This window comes from Sceloporus occidentalis, unplaced genomic scaffold, assembly GCF_023333645.1.
Source record: "Sceloporus occidentalis isolate IW3139 unplaced genomic scaffold, rSceOcc1.0.p SCAF_10, whole genome shotgun sequence".
Taxonomy (NCBI): domain Eukaryota; kingdom Metazoa; phylum Chordata; class Lepidosauria; order Squamata; family Phrynosomatidae; genus Sceloporus; species Sceloporus occidentalis.
The window spans coordinates 17,325,142-17,341,957 of NW_028316990.1; the positions used below are offsets into that span (position 1 = coordinate 17,325,142).

The 16,816-nt window shown below is 42.3% G+C and overlaps 1 protein-coding gene across 1 annotated transcript in view; it reads left to right on the forward strand.

Moving 5' to 3' along the window:
* The first annotated feature begins 5,616 nt into the window (after nucleotides 1–5,616).
* The window catches only part of LOC149305987 (putative NADPH-dependent quinone oxidoreductase VAT1L), a 42,127-nt gene continuing 30,927 nt past the window's right edge, over nucleotides 5,617–16,816 (forward strand). The window contains exons 1-2 of the mRNA XM_089539915.1: nucleotides 5,617–6,380; nucleotides 13,801–13,930. Coding sequence (XP_089396041.1) covers nucleotides 6,169–6,380; nucleotides 13,801–13,930 — 342 coding nt within the window. The 5' untranslated portion in view covers nucleotides 5,617–6,168. The remainder of the gene's footprint in view (nucleotides 6,381–13,800; nucleotides 13,931–16,816) is intronic.

The window sequence follows — 16,816 nt, forward strand, 5'->3', positions numbered from 1 at the left end:
CCTTCATTCTGCTTGAAAGGACATGTCCCCATTTTACATGGCATATATGTTCCCACTACATTCCCCATATGTCAGACGCAAGGTAAACACCACAACGGGTATAGGAAAGGCACGCATCTGTAACATGTTGGAAAGCTACCCAGTCATTTCCATCTGTTGGAAGGCATGGCTGTGTATACTACATGCCTTATCCCAGGGTCCCTAAACTAGACTGCTAAATGGAATACATAGACTGCCTTGGAAAGTGGTGGACTCTCCATCTTTGAAGTCTTTAAACAGAGATTGGATGGGCATCTTTAAAGAGTGCTTCAAGTGTGTATTCCTTCATGGGATGTGGTTGGACACAATGACTCTTGAGGCCCTTTCCAGCGCTAAGACTCTATGATTCCAGACTGTTGTTAAACTCTGTTATTGATCCAGGGATGAGGCTTTCTTGATATTCAGTATACATTAACTCCAGTTATTCAGATGCCACCCCAGTATGTTTTCCTACCTAGGCAAGTGTCTTATACCCAAGGCCAGTCATGTAACTTTGGTACATGAAGCATAACATCTCACCGGCGCCTCCTCCCACATCCTTACAGGAAACAATAAATCTGCACCAAATAAATAACAATTCAACAGTACAGGTTTTCTTCTGAGAAGGTTACATCAAGACCAGGCTAACTATCATTGACTTGCTCTTTCTCCTATTAACAAATATGCATTCAGAAAAAACTGCATGTTGGGTGCAAAGGTGCATTTAATATCACATTTAGCAAGGGAAACTTGGGCTTGCAATATGTTTCTGGCATATAAAAACCATCAGCCTTACATGGTCCCATTGGGTCCCATTGCCAGCTCTGCTACATATGGAAATGAGGTATATATTGGATATAATGGATATGAACATTACAGAACTGCCCAATTCTAATTCTCACAGATGCAAATCCACTTACAAAGATGGAACTTCCGTACAGGATTACAGCTAGTATCTACAACTAATTTTAAAAATACAAAACAAAACAAAAACATAAGCACAGATATATTGAAAATCAAAAATGCACAATATGCACCAAGAAGATAAACATACATGAATCGTAAGCTTTACCACAAAGTCAACATTCATAGAATACTCACCACTACATTCTATCACATCCTACTATTTATGTGTTTGAATGTTGGACTAGGACTCTGGAAGACCAGATTTCAAATCCTCACTGCGTCATGGAAACCCACCGGGTCACTTTGGGCAAGTCACACTATTGCATTTTCGCCTTATTGGTGGGATGCTTTAAATGTAGTTTAATCTCTCTTTAATGCTGAAATTAGCCCCAATGTGATAAACTCCTATGTATCTATTAAGGGTTTTTTTGTTTGGTTTTGTGCATCACAGTAGTATACAACACTAACATAAAGTCCTAAATTGTAAATGTTTCTTTTACTCAAAGGGAAGTTCCTAATACTCTTAAACATATAGTCTTTTTCCAGTAAAGAAGGAAAATATTAAATCGGACCATTAGGAACTACCAACAGAATCGCTTGAAGGAAGCGGTCATCATGAAAAGACGAACAAGATCAAGCAATTGCTTTGAAGACTGCAGTGCAACTAATAGGACCGAGTCTGTTATAAGGAAAATTGTATCAGTAAAGATGAACACTAAACATAATGGCCAGCCTCTGGACTTCACACAAGACATCGCAAGTTATTTTGTCATGCTGTCGAGCACGTTCTCCTAATGGCCACTAGCAATTGCACCCTTTGGGTATGAAATTCTTCTTCTTCTGCAGGATTAATAGGCCTGAACTTTACCATTAAAACAGAATCCCTTTTTAAAAAAACTGTAAAGCTCTTTTATAACATGTAATACCAATGTCACAGTTCCAGAGATGGAATTGATCTGAAATGTCAAATGGTGGTTTAAGTTTCCAGCACGCTAAATTGATACACAGGGAGGCGAACTGAATAATTTAGTCTCAATGAAAGTGCCATATTTTCTGCATCGGTGTTAAAATCATGACAAATGCGTTTACGCCTCGAAGTGTTTAAAGAATGCTAAGCAACACAGGGGACGTCGCAAGTGTTGGGGAAAACTGAAGGGGCAAAAACAATCCAGCATTTCCCAAATGTTATGCTAAGAGGACCTCCAATGATGGGAACTGGCCTTTGTTTGTAGCCTCTTGCCTTTGCTCTTTCACCAGGCAGTGAGACGTGAGTGGTGGGACCTTCAGTGTCTTGGGTTTGAGATCCTTAAATCTTATGCAAACTGTATTTTTACAACTTTAATTAGACTATTTTAACGAGAACATTCCATCAATGGCACTACCTTTCCATGGTGGTGGAACTTCATCTTTTTGTGAGGTTCTATTGATGGTAGCTGGTAGGGTCTCTCATATCAGACACACTTTTGCTGAAGGAAATGTGCTAAGCAGCTATTGGACAGCAGCAGTAGTAAAGGGCGACACTGACAGAGGATCACTCAGAAACAACAGTGGCACCATAGCTAACACATGTCAGTACTGTGGTACCTCTTGAATGTCTTCTATGATGAAACTCCTATGATGAGACAATCCAAAGTGAAGCAAGATGTAATACTGTGAGTCTTAAATTCTGAACCAAATAGGATGCCACCACTTTGGACGCCTCCAAACATCTCCGTTGTATCTTGTCCGTTTCATGATTTTTGCTTGTAAAACACTGAAGATGGGGGCTATGTGGCCACTGGTTTTGGATGGTTCATGGAGCATTAAATAAGATATTTCAGCTCAGCTATGAAAGTAGTAAAGATAAGCATGCCCAGTAGTATCTTCGGGAACTATCCCGTCTTTGTTTGCTACAAAGCATGCGAGTCCTACTCAGATTCAATAGACTTTTCTTATTTGCTCTCAAGGTGTGTAGCCTTAGATGAGTTTGGCCCATTTGATAAAAAGAATGTGTAGTACAAATCCAAGGCTTCTATAGGATGGAGCCATGGGAATTAAAGTGGTGTTAAACTGCATTATTTCTGCAATGTAGATTCACCCTTCCTCAACATTATGAACAGTTGTATTGAACAGTTGAATGAACCATTGAACAGGCCAAGCCTGTGCCATCCTGTTCTAGATCCTGACTCAGTTCAGTCCCTAGGCTGGCACAGAAATGGGTGGCTGTTTGGACACCCATCTGCTACCACATAATGAACTTGCTACTGCCATATGCTCCTTACCTGCATCTGCTCAGAAGAAACCTGTCACAGCCCAATGGGTTGCCTGGCTAGATTCGCATGGCCAGGTGCCCCTATCCAGTGTCACAGGCTATGATGGAGGTCTTCTGGGAAGACTTGACAGTGGAGTTATGTACGGCATGCGTGGGGCCATGCGGTGTGCCGGATGTCACTGTGGAGTTCCCATGAAACTCTGCAGCAAACAGCAGGTCTGTTTGGCCTGTACTAGGACCCCTTTGGGCCAGGATCAATCTGGAACAACAAATCGGCACCCAGACAGGCCAATCTTGACCCAGGATTCATGGCCTGCATTGTCCATAGAGGACAACATGATGCCAGTGGGAGCACAGGCTTTTTGGCACAGGTACAGGCTCCAAGACAACAAACAGATTCAGACAGACCAATCAGTCTAGAACCTTTTTGCCATTCCTCAAAAGTGAATATGTTGGGTTTCACTTGTTTTGTCTAACATGTAATCCGCTTCCCTGGTTTTAAACGTATGCTAATGTACGTTCCTTGGCAGAACGGAAAAGATATCTCTCTCGGTGGCAGTTCAGAGTAGAAAATTGCTTTGTTACATCCATGATTCATACCGCCTTCAGCAGATAGAGCCTCCAGTGAAGTTGAGGCAGAGTGGTGAATAAAACAATTATCTCCAATTGTGAATGAGGTTTTGAGAATTGCAAGATCACTCGATACAGAGAACTGAGGGATTGATATTTTCTTTGCTCTCTTTAGATAATGAGGACAAACAATCAAGGAAGTGGATCTTGTTGCTGATAACTATGATGGATAATAGGTTGTAATGACGGATGAAAATAGGTCTTGTGAATATAGGTTATGGCACACACTATAAATTCAGTATATTTTTTCTCTGACCAAGAACCTTTGAAGACAAGACTGTATAATGATCAGGACGGACTGGAATCATTGACATGGTTTCTTGTTGTTACTCTTCCAATTTTTCCAGAACCTTAGATGGAGTCATGCAAAGACAGAAGCCGAACCAAGAAGGCTTGGACTTTTCCAGTTTCTCTCCACACTTTGCAAAAATGTTGAATTTACAACCGAAGCATGCAGTAAAAATTGCAGAAGAAACAGGAGGCACATCCCTTTTCCTCCAGCCCAATTGCACATAGGTTTCCTTGAATGTTATTTAACAACCCCTTTTTTCCTGACCATCAGCTGACAAAATACCAAAAGTGCTACATAACTAGAGAGTAAGTATTCTTGTTCCTCTGGCAAGGATTTAGTACACTTCTTGTTCTTTTGTTGGTGACCATCAAATCCTTTATTTCTTCCTGCAGGAAAAGGTGCTTATTAGAGAGAAAATGGAAGAGAGGTTGCAGGAGGGGCTATAGGCCGCCAAATCCAGCCCAAGTAGTTCAATGCTATATGGGACAATGGGAGCTGTCAGTGAACCTCAAGCAAATGCTCTGAAAGAAAAGGGCAGACAGAACAAATAAGCTAAAATTTCAGGGCTGCGTTTCTTCTGCAGCCTTCGTTTGAAAAGCATAATGTCAGAAAAGGGTGCAGTTTCGGGTTTTTTAAACAGAGACGTCACCGTCTGAGGGAAAGGGCAGATGTTTGAGGGAAAAGTGGACTGTATTTTGATATCATCCTAGCCTTAATATTGATTAATTTAATATTGCTTGATTTTTAAAAATTAGAAGGCCAAGTGAAGAAACATGAAGCTGCTGCAAGCACTGCAATGCACAACTGTTTTCCCGAGGCCATGCATGCAGAGGATCCCAAAATGATTTTCATTCAACTGGTGGACCACCAATTCCTGAGGGATCCAGAAGATGCACTAATGCCAATGTGGATCAATACAGATGATCAGCACAGGTGGATCAATACACTAATGGCACAGGTGGATCAAAGGTTTCCCTAGCAAAAGAACATCTATGGCCAGATCCCTAGTTTCGGACAGCAATTTCCGATGTGCTACCCTTGACTCTGGAAGGAATGTGTCCCATGTGTCTGCCTCCCTGGACAGGGAGATCTGCAAAGAAGGTCTTCTTCCATGTTCCACCAATTTGAGTGAGACCCTATTATTATTTTTAACATTGTTTTTATTAAACATAAACACACTCACAAACACATTTTCAAGATATTCCTGAAGTACAAACAATAACAACAGACAAGGAGAGATAGGAGGAAGAGGGGGAAAGGAGAAGTAGACGAAAAAGAAGGTGGAGGAGGAGAGAAGAAGAAGTAGAGGAGGAGGAGGAGAAAAAGGAGATGGAGGAAGAAGAGGGGGAGTAGAAGAAGAAAAAGGAGAACAAAAGGGAGAAGGAGGAGAAGAAAAAAGAGGAGGAGAGAAGAAGGAGGAGGAATAAAGAGGAGGAGGAAGAGAAAGAGAAGAAAAAGGAGAAGGAGGAGAAGAAAAAGCAGGAGCAGGGGGAGAAAAGGAGAAATAGAAGAAAAGGAAGGAAGAGAAGAAGAAAAAGGAGAAAGAGGAGGAGGAGAAAGAGGAGAAGAAAAAGGAGAAGGCAGAAAAGTAAAAGGAGGAGGGGAAGGGGGAGAAGAAGAAAAAGGAGGAGGAGGAAGTAGAAGTGGAGAAAAGAAGGAGGAGAAGGAGAACAAAAAAGAGAAGGAGGAGAAGAAGAAAAGGAAAAAGGAAGAGAAGAAAAGGTAGGAGGAAGAGGCTTGTGGGGGCGCCTCTCCTCCCTGGTTTGTGGGAGGCTGGCAGTAGGACGTGAGCTCTCCTCCCTTCAGCTGCAGCCTTTGCCCAGAGCCCAGGATCCTCCTCCTCCTCCTCCTCCATCACTCCAAGAGAAAGAGAGAGAGAGAGAGAGATTCAACAGGAGAGAGAAGAGAGAGGACCAGGCTGCTGCTGCTGCTGCTGCCGCCGGTGGAGAGAAGAAGAGCCAAGGACCGGCTCTGCGCTGGGGCTGCCTTCTTCCCAGCATCATCTTCCATCCCTGCATCCCTGCCTCATCCCTGGTCCTTCCTCGGCTGGTTCCCCATCTGCCTGGCTGCCATGGCCAAGGAAGGGGCCGAGAAAGCGGAGGAGACGGAGCAGATGATCGAGACGGAGGCGGCCGAGGGAGGAGGCCCCAGGGCCGGCGGGGAGGCCAAGGAGATGCGCGCCGTGGTCCTCTCCGCCTTCGGGGGGCTCAACAAGCTCCGGGTGGCCAAGAAGCTCATGCCCGAAGCCCAGGAGGGAGAGCTCAAGATCCGGGTCAAAGCCTGGTCCAGTATTATTATTAGTATTCATTATTATTAATAATCAATTATTATTATTACCACCATCATCCTAATCAGTGCTCCTCTTCCATCTCTCTTTTCAGCCTTCACTTCTAAAGGCATCTTCTTACTGCCTCTCTCTCTCTGTGTCTCTGGCTTTCTCTCTTTGCTTGGATCCACACTGCAGAATTAACCCAGTTTGATGCCACTTTAACAGCCCTGCCTCAATGGCATGGGATTCTGGGACGTGGAGTTGGTGGTGGCACCTGAGGTGCCAGAATCCCATGCCATTGAGCCAGGGCTGTTAAAGTGGCATCAAACCGGGTTATTTCTGCAGTATGGATGCAGCCTTTCTTTTTCTCTCTCTCGCCCAGTAAATGTGTCGCTATTTGGGGGATTTTGGACAATACTGCACTTTTGCAAAGTTATACAGAGAATTAAGATCCTTGTAAAGATACGCAACCGAACACAAAAGTCAGACTCATATCCATCATTGTCCTCCTCATGACCATGAATGGATGGGAGAGCTGGACCGTGAAGGAAGAAAATGGGAGGAAAGTCCATTCATTTGAGATGTGGTGCTGGAGAAAAGTGTTGAGGGATCCCAAGAAGTTGAACAAATGGGTCCTGGAACAGATCAGAGCAGGAATCTCCCTGGGAGCCAAGATGGCTAAACTGAGGCTGTCGTACTTTGGCCGCATCATGAGAAGGCATGAAGCACTGGGGAAAAAACATAATGCTAGGAAAGGTGGGAGAAGTAGAAAAGGAGGAAGGCTGCACGCTAGATGGATGGACTCTATGGAGACTATAGGGGAAAATCAGGGGATTCAAAAGGCATTTTCCCAGGAACGTTGCATGCGGTTGCGCCACCATGGGGCGGAGTCGGTGTGTGCATCATATGGATGCCGTGGCCCAACTCTGCCCCCAGGCCGGCCTTAATGGCCAGTTTGTACATTGTACATTAGAGAGGTCACAGGTATGAATTTGCAAGAACTGAGTAGAGCAGTGGAGGACTTGGTGATGTCTCATTTACAGGGTTGAGGGTGGATAACAACAACAACAACAACAACAACAAAGCTTGGTAAGGATTGTTCCTTTCCATACCTATTGAGAAATACTATATATACTCATGTACAAGTCTAGACATTTTAGTCCAAATCTTGACCCCAAAAACCTGGATTGACCTATCTGTGGGTCAATGTAAGTCTTGTACTTTAACTCTTATAAAACAGGGAACAAAGGCAAGAGCATAATCTGTCCTGGAAGCACTGATTCCCTTCTATTCTGTCATCCATCCAACCTTTTTAGTGTGAGCGCAAACAGTTATGTCTGCTGGGATTTTGTAAGTGCTTTGGCATTGCTTCCCTTTGCTTCGTCCTTTAGATCTTTTGTTACGAGTTTTTACCATCGTCTGATCCATGGGTCATATCAAAAGCTATAGGTTTGGCCCCAAAACCTGCCCTGACTTACACATGAGGTCGATCTATAGTCAAGTATATATGGTAAGCTGCCCCGCTTCCATGCAGTTTTCATACATGGAAGGAAGCAACCCAGGGACCATGGACCCAGATGTACACTAGGCTGTGTTGGGTGTTTAATGCCATCAAACCAACTTCAAGTTATGGTGACCCTAGCAATGAGAGACTTCCAAGTCACAGTATTATCAACAGCCCTGCTCAGGCCTTGCAGACTCAGAGTCTATCCCTGGTTGAGTCTATCCTTCTGGAATGGGATCTTCCTCTTTTCCATCTGCCTTCTACCCTACCAAGCATTGTTGCCTTTTCTAGTGAGTCGTGCCTTCTCATGACATGTCCAAAGTACAACAGTCTCAGTTTAGGATGGGTTTACTCCCAAGTGAAAGGGTCTCCCCTTTCACTTGGGAGTAAACCCATCCTAAACTGAGACTGTTGCACTTTGGAACCTGGCATTCCCACTAAGTGCAATAACTCTTCCTCCCAAAGATATAGCCATGTTTGTCTGTAGAATCAGTATGTAGAGAGATCTTGTAGGACCTTTGAGACTAACTGAAATAAAGAAATTGGCAGCATGAGCTTTCCTAGACTTCAGTCTACTTCCTCAGATGCTGCCTCTCAAATAACTGTGCATTGCATTGCAGTCTTGCAGTGTAATCCTGTCTACATTGACTCAGCAGTAAATCTCTCTTCCCCCATTCCTTGATACCATTCCCAGCAAAACAGGCAGAAAATTGCAGCCTTAATTGTCTTTCTTTTTGCCTGTACCACCATCGCTGGTCTCGCTCCTTTCGGCCTGGCTCTCTGAAAACAATATTTGGCAACCAAGCATCTTAAAAGACCAGCCACACACGCATTCCTCCGCTGCTGACTGGGAGTCTTTGGGAATGTGTAACTCCAATAGCTCAGCCTTTTGGGTAGCGATGCGGAGGAGAGAAGGGAGGGAACGCAGCATTTTTGGCCTTCTAGGGTTCTTCTCCGTCAGTCTTCGTTTTCCCTCTGTGTCTGTGACTTTGCAGTTTAATAGTAGACTGGCTGGTTTCCAAAAGGATGCTTCGCCCTGTCATCCATTCCAAGGTTTCTTACATGGTGTTAACTTTCCTTTCCCTTTTCTCCTTTTTGGGTCTGTCAGTTATGGTTTGATTGTGTTTGGTGATTCTGGCCCAGCTGAATCTGACAAAAAGTGTATTGATTATTTTCATTGCTTTGGTTCAGAACGAATACCTCCCTCTGCTCCCACCTCTTCATCTTTCCCCAAAGCCTGGCAATAATTTCTGTGTTTCAAAATATTGAGCACACCTATATTTTTCAATTCCAACTCCTCCCTCCAGCCATTATTTTTTAGTTGATTTGTATATGCCTTAAAATCAACTGTTGTTTTACGGCAATGCCCTGGATTTTATTGGGTTTTCTTAGACAAAGAATACTCAGAGGACCTTATCACACTAGACAAATCCCAGGCAGAAACGGGATTTAAAAGTAGGGGGGGGGGGGACACAAATGGAGGATGTTTTTCAGACAATGTTTCTTCCAAAGCTCAATAACGTGAAAATAAGGAACTTCCGAAAGTAAAAATGTGTCATTTTTGTCACCTTTCCATTTGCTCCATTTTCACGTTATTGCTCTTTGGTGCAAACACGTCTGAAAAACTTCCCGCATGTTTTGACTTTTAAAAGGTGGTCAGAAAAGTAGTCTGCAGTGTCTGGTATTCCTTGGTGATCTCCTATCCTTCTACTAACCATGGCCAAACCTGGTTATATTTCAGGATCAGATGGAGTCTGGTGCATTCTGCTGTACCTGAATACTTGGCAATGTGTTCAAGAAACTGAAAAGTAGACCTATAGTTTCAATAACAACTTCTGCAGTATCTAGCTGAAACAAAAACTGAGTTTAATTAACACTGAGCTGAGCTGAGAGCACCACTTTGGTGCTGCAAATTTTAGGGCTAATGCAAATCTAAGAAAGAATTTGATGCACAAAGCAGGTTAGCATTGGTGATGCCAGATTGGGCTGAGTTCTCCTCTTCCTCATCTCAGCCCATCGCTGTTGAAGCCCCTGGGATTACTTGAAGGAAAGACACTATTTATGAACAAATTATAGCTAGGTAATAGACTAAAAAGTAAACTTTGGTCCAAAACACACTGCAGAAATAATCCAGTTTGAGACCGCTTTAACTACCCTGGCTCAGTGCTAGGGAATTCTGGGAACTGTGGTTTGTTATGGCACCAGAGCCCTCTCCAGCAGAGAAGGCTCAATGTTGCACAAAACTACAGTTCCCAGAATACCCTAGCACTGAGCCAGGGCAGTTAAAGTGGTCTCAAACTGGATTATTTCTGGAGTGTGTTTTGGACCTAAGTCTTCATTCCTGATCTTCCTTACTTAACCTTATCAAAACCAACAGTACTTAATTCAGAGAAAATCTATTTAGTATGTATTTCTCCAAATGCATACTAAATACTGTTTAGTATGCATTTGGAGAACAGTTGCAGAATTCTGTATCTCTCCATTTCTTTGAGTAGCTATCTGTATTTGTGATCAGTTGAAGTTAGTTCCTCTGGACATAGATCTCAGGGAAAGGGGTGTTTTGTTATCAGGAGATGTGCTGTGTTGCTGCGAAGCAAATGCCCAGCATTTCATGGGAAGTAAATGTCAAGGTGAATGGTGTGTAGCTTATTTTAGAAACAGTTGACACGCCAGAGTGATGTTCCCTAGGGGCGAGCTGGTTTGTTTTGCCAAGGGTCATGAGCAGAGCAGCATCTTATGGATCTTGCTGTCTCTTTCAAATACCAGCTCAGTTCTGTTGGGTTAGCAAAATGGACCTCTATCCGATCCTAGATTGCACTGTGATAGTACACTTTCATCCTATATTCCAAAGGATCAGTTTTGCCTTCCTGATTCTGTTCCCCAATAAAAGACTTTTCCATATCTCACTCTTTTGTTTAGTAGGCTTGTTCAGACTCTAGATCTAGCCCAAGGAATTTGACCCAGAAAATCCCATTAGCACCTTTCCCCAACCCTTGGCAGTAAAGATACCAGAATAACAACAAAGTAAATACAATACAAAATTATGTCTCATTAATGTTTCCTCTCCTTCCCGTTTCTCTTCCTTTTCCCTATTTGATTAACTGCCCAAAGAGTCTGAACAATTAACATGGCCTTATCTTCAACCTATGAATGTCTACTGAAGGTTATTTAAGTATACTTGAGTATATTTAACTAAGTAGCTGAGAAAGAATACAGCCTCACAACAACAATTAATAAACAAGTGCAGAATTTAAAGTCACTTTACATGGTTTGATTGGGTTTTACCCATTATATATTGTACATTGGGTTGAACATATATCAAGAATACACACAGATACTGCCTGTTGTAGACCTAATAATTACAGATTTGGAGGCAGGACTCGCGATCCAATCAATGCTCGACCCACAATAATTAAATTAGATACTCATTTCCATTGATGTTTCCAATGACCTAGATCTCCTCATGAATGTCGTCTTGTATTCATGCCGTTGTCTCATCCAGTTTTTCTAGGTCAGGACCTTTCTTTCACTAATCTCCATGTTGGCCTCCACTCTGGTTTCCCAGGCTTGGCATTCGCATGGCACTGTGTAGCATGCCAGTCATTGGTGGAATTACTCATTCCACCTGTTGGCCGCATGCGCCCACATGAAGAGCTCTGTTGTCTGAAGGATGGGATAGTTACAAAAGCATGTGTTGTGTGGCGTTTGCAGTTTTGGAAGTGAGCTGCCGAAACGCAGATTTAAATCCTTTCTCTCCTCTGAAGTGCACTGGGTCTGTAAGTGCTTCTTAGGACATTATCACATGGAGGCACTTATGTGGGCAAAATGTTGCTGAACTGTTTCACAAGTGTGAAGGTGGGATCATTTGTTGCACATCTAAAATGTAATTGAGGTTTCCCACTTTCTTTCCTTCGACAGAGAAGCCATTTTTTGAATAATGGGATATCCTGTTATTCAAAATATGGCTTCTCCTGGCTTCTCCGCAAACACTTCATTGACGGAAGGAAAGCAGGAAGCCTCAATTATGTTTTAGAAGCACGACGGACGATTCCACCTTTGTGGTTCTGGAACAGTTCAGCAACGTTTCGCCCATGTAAGTGTCTCCGTGTGATAATCCCCTTAGCCTAACCAATTTTAACAGGGATTGTTATAAGGAAAAATGGGTTGGGAGAAAATTCACTGGTTCCCAAACTTAGGTCCTCCAGATGTTTTGGACTTGCACTATGTTGCATCTTTATGGGGTTTGGCCCAGAGACGTTTTTTTCTGGTATTATATCCCAGGATGTTTGGAAGCTTCAGAAACAATATACTGGGTAGTTTCGTTGGCACTGCTACAGAGAGACAATGCGTAAACATGTTTCTATCTTTAAACAGTGTTAATGATTTTGCGATATTCAGAAGAGACACAAAGACAAGGAAATGGCGCGCCCCGAGGGTTTCTCTGACAGAACTGGGAATACAATGAAAGACTTTTCATAGGAATAGGAATGCTCTGTAGCAAAGATTTTCTAGAGCAGAGCCAGTTACAGCAAAGGATTTTGATTTTGCTAGTAGCCTTTGCTCCCAACGTGTGAACCCTTTTCTTTTCAGCTTTATTGAAATTCTTTCAGTGCATTGATCAGTTTACCCTCTTCTTCATTTACCAGCCTAGAAAGGCAAACCTAGGATGTGTGTGTTGGGGGGGAGTAGGCATTCCAACTGGTTCATTTGGAAAGATGCATCTGAGATAAAACAGTGCTTTTATTTAAGACTGAAACCTCACAGTTGTCAGGAAACAACTGGGTTCTTCAGTATTTTTCAGCAGGCAGTATGTCAAATAACATCAGGAATGAGAGTAAAAGGTGAATTACACAAATCTTGGGATGCAACATGAGCTTTGCATACATAGGCTACTCCAAACTCCTGAAAAGCCTTGGTATTTGGCAAGAATTGAAACTCCACTTATTGGTTGCTGTTGTTTTTTTAAACCCATATGACATTCTTCCTGCCCTGTTTTGTTTTGTTTTTCTCTTGAAATTTCAGTGTGTATTGCACTGTGTGCCTTCAAGTCATTTGCGACTTATGGCAACCCTAAGGTGAACCTATCATGGGGTTTTCTTGGCGAGAATATATATAGGAGCACCAAAAAGCCACAGCACTGGTGGCTATGGCACCCTTTCTGCGGCACAAAAAGGAGCCACTTTATGCACCAAAGAAAAGCCTTTTTGCACCATGGAAAAGCCAGATTGAGACTTTGGCATGTAGTTGCCATGGCCCTGATCAGGCAAAGAAAGAAGTGGCTGCAGGCCGCCTCTTAAGAGTGGTTTGTTTAGCCCCTATGTCCTTTAGAAGTTCCTTATGGGTATGTTTAGGTTGGAGAAGAGAAGATGGAGTGGTAATATGATCTCAATCTTTAAATATTTGAAGATGTTTTATGTTGAAGATGGAGCCAACTTGTTTTCAGATGCTTTGGAAACTAGAACACAAACCAATGGATGCAAATTACAAGTAGAGATTCCATTTAAACATTAGGAAGAATTTATTAGGTGTAAGAGCTGTTCAGCAATGAAACAGAGGGAGTGAATTCACTCTCAATGGAGGCTTGTAAAGAGAGGTTGGACAGCCATCTCTCAGCAGTGTTTTAGTTGTGTATTCCTGCATGGCAGGGGATTGAACTAGATGGGCTTTGTGGTACCTTTCCCCTCTGGTTCTATGCCTTCATGAATTCCAGCATGGCTGACGCAAGAGCTTTGGAATGGCAAACTGTTTAGTGCTGTTACACCTCCATCACCAACTTAGGAATGTTCTGTTAGCAAAATTCATGTTAGGTAAACTAATTTATGGGGGGAGGGCGTTGTGGGAATTCATTCTTTCTATGCATTGATTTCTTTAGTCTCCTTTGCTGTAACAGGCACCCTCATGTCTTCGTTTCTTCTTTCTTTTGTTCACAGTGGATTAAATTTCATTGACCTGATGGTTCGGCAGGGGAACATAGACAATCCACCCAAAACGCCACTTGTCCCTGGATTTGAATGCTCTGGAATTGTAGAAGCTGTGGGTGACAATGTGAAAGGCTACGAGGTAATGAAACATGTCGACATTCCTTGGCCATTCTTAGTCCAAGTGAAATGGGATGGTAGCAGTGAAAGTGGGATAGGTCAATGAATGGGATAGGTGTAGTTTCGGAATAGGATCCTGGGTTTGGATATCCACTCAGTCTTGGAAACCCATTGGGTGACCTTGGGCAAGTCACATTGTCTCAGCCTCAGAGGAAGGCAATGGCCAATCCCCTCTGAACAAATCTTACCAAGAAAACTCCATGGTAGTTAGGGTCCCCATACGTCAGACTGAAAGATACACAACAACAAAAATGGGGAGGAAGCTATGCTACTCCTTTACATCTTTCTGACAGCTGATCTCAACCAGAAGTTAAAACTATTGCGCCAACATATCCTCCTGCCAACTGATTTGTGAGATCAGTTAAGAAAAGCGAGTTGTGCCAGCAGAAGGGCAGCTTAGCCAACATAAGGCCAGTTCAGCTGGCACAAGAAGGCTGCACTTGTTCCTAAGCTCCTAAACACAGTGCATCTTTGAGTTCGGATTGCTCTAAAAATGGCATATTCTCTGAAGATGCCAGCCACAGATACTGGCAAAACATCCAGAATAAACTCTTCTAGAACATGGCCACATAGCCGGAAAACCCAAAAAAACTATGGATGCTGGCCATAAGCCTTCGACCTCACATATTTCTAGATGATTTGAAAAAACATACTGTCATTAAAAAGGATAACATTTCTTGAGTTCTTTTTAGAAAAAAATCCTTTCAAAATCCTTCAGCGATAGCATCTGTTTTATGACAACCTATCATTGAAGGTTTGCATAGCAAACCTTCAATGATAACTTACCATAAAACAGATGCCATTGGTGGAGGTTTCTTAAATGTACAAACTGTCAAGAAAAAGTGATTAAAACAACAAGGCAGGAGGACATTCAGTAGAATGTCTTTTTGAATGTCTGTCTTCTTGTTTTATCCTGACTTCCCCCAGATTGGTATCCTTCACATGTTTTGGACTTCAGCACCCATTGTTCCTAATCAAGACCTTGCTGGTTGAGGCTGATGGGACTTGCAGTCCAAAATAACTGGGATACACCCCATCAGATTGTGGGGAGGCATTGCATGGCTGAGCATAACAGATATATAGCAGAATAATCTCTTCTTTTAAAAAGTGATCTGCATTGCTTCATAGTTGAAATAAATATTTTTTTTTCTTTTGCTGTTTTTCACTGGTCTTATATTCTCTTTAGTCTCTAATTGAATTTGAGCTGCAAGACTAATGTGTGCTGCTTTCTTATTTTAGAACCTGTCAAAAGCAGCTGGCAAAGTTGGATGCAGGTATATAAATGCAATAATATAGAGCTTGCAGTCAAAATTCAATATGTACCCTTTTTAAAAAAAAGAGAGAGAGAAAGAGGCCATTCTAGCACATTGAAGAAATTTAGAACTGAATTTAATGCACAGCTTTGAAAAATGTTTTGGCAAGCCATGTGCCATGTTTGCTTGCCCCACTACATTTCATGTTAACCATAGTTTGTTACAGAAGTCATGGATTATGTGGTGTACAACCAAACCAACCATGGCAGATGACCCAACAAACATTGCCCTGAAGCCTTTTGGTAATCCCAACTAGAGCAGATCTATTAACATTTAATGGTTTAATAGTTAAAGCAATACAACATTTTTTCAAAAAGTTTTAATTTTTCAGTTTAAAGTGGACCCTTGATGTTCGCTGGGGTTTGTTTCCAAAATCCATGGATGCTCAAGTCTCATAATATACAGTGGTGAAGTTAAGTGGCACTGTACTCTTTATACAAAATGGCAAAATCAAGGTTTGCTTTTTGGAATTTAAAAAATACATATATTTTTCAAGCTGTCGATGCATGAGTTCATTGATGCAGAATCCATGGATATGAAGGGCTGGCTGTATTTGCAGTACCAACGTGAAAAGATAAACACAAAAGAAAAAAGATAGACATGTCACAAAACATATTCTATTCAAAAGAAAGCCTCTCAAAGATAGACTCAGTTTCCCAGCAGAAGAAAAATATATTTTTCTTTTCTTCTTTTTCCAGTGAATAATTCTGACTGTTCATTTCCCCAAGAAGTAAAGTATCGGAGAATCCATTACAAACCTTTCCAGGTTTTATTATTATAATTATGATTATCTATGATTAAATCAGTATGCAAAGAGACTGAGTGAAAAAAGTTGATAGCATAAGCTTTTGTAGACTGACCCTTAGATACAAAGCATTCTGAAGCCAGGGTTTTATTCTTCTTCAGTACCAGAACTGAATATCAAAGCCAAATGGCACTCACAATTGTTCCAAGAAACAAACAGTCCTGATTTCCCCAAACTTTCTTAATTTCAGCCATGTAATTTAGGATTGGTAGCGGGGAAGGTTGAAGTGTCATTTGCCGTTGTTAATGTTTAAAAGGAGATGGGAATCTTTGCCAATCCCATAGATCACCCAGAAATCTACTGGAGATCCAGATTTACATGTCCACTTGTGTGCCTTTGATGAAAGTATTTGTATTTATACATACACTTGGATGTGTGAACTGCTTTTCGCTGAAAATAATTGTGCCGACTGTTGCTATCATGTGCCTTTAATACATTTTTACTACTTAAGGCGACCCTAAGATGACACTATCATGGGGTTTACTTGGCAATATTTGTTCACAGGAGGTTTGCCATGGCCATCCTCTGAAGCTGGGAGAGGGCGGTTGCGATCCAGCTCCAATCGATCCTGGATGAAACGGATTATCTAGACCCATTTCAAACCGGCTTTTGGGCGGGCTACAGGGTTGAGACTGCCATGGTCGCCTTGGTTGATGACCTCCGTCTGGGCATTGACAGGGGAAGCGTGTCCCTGCTAGTGCTCTTAGACATCTCAGCGGCTTTCGATACC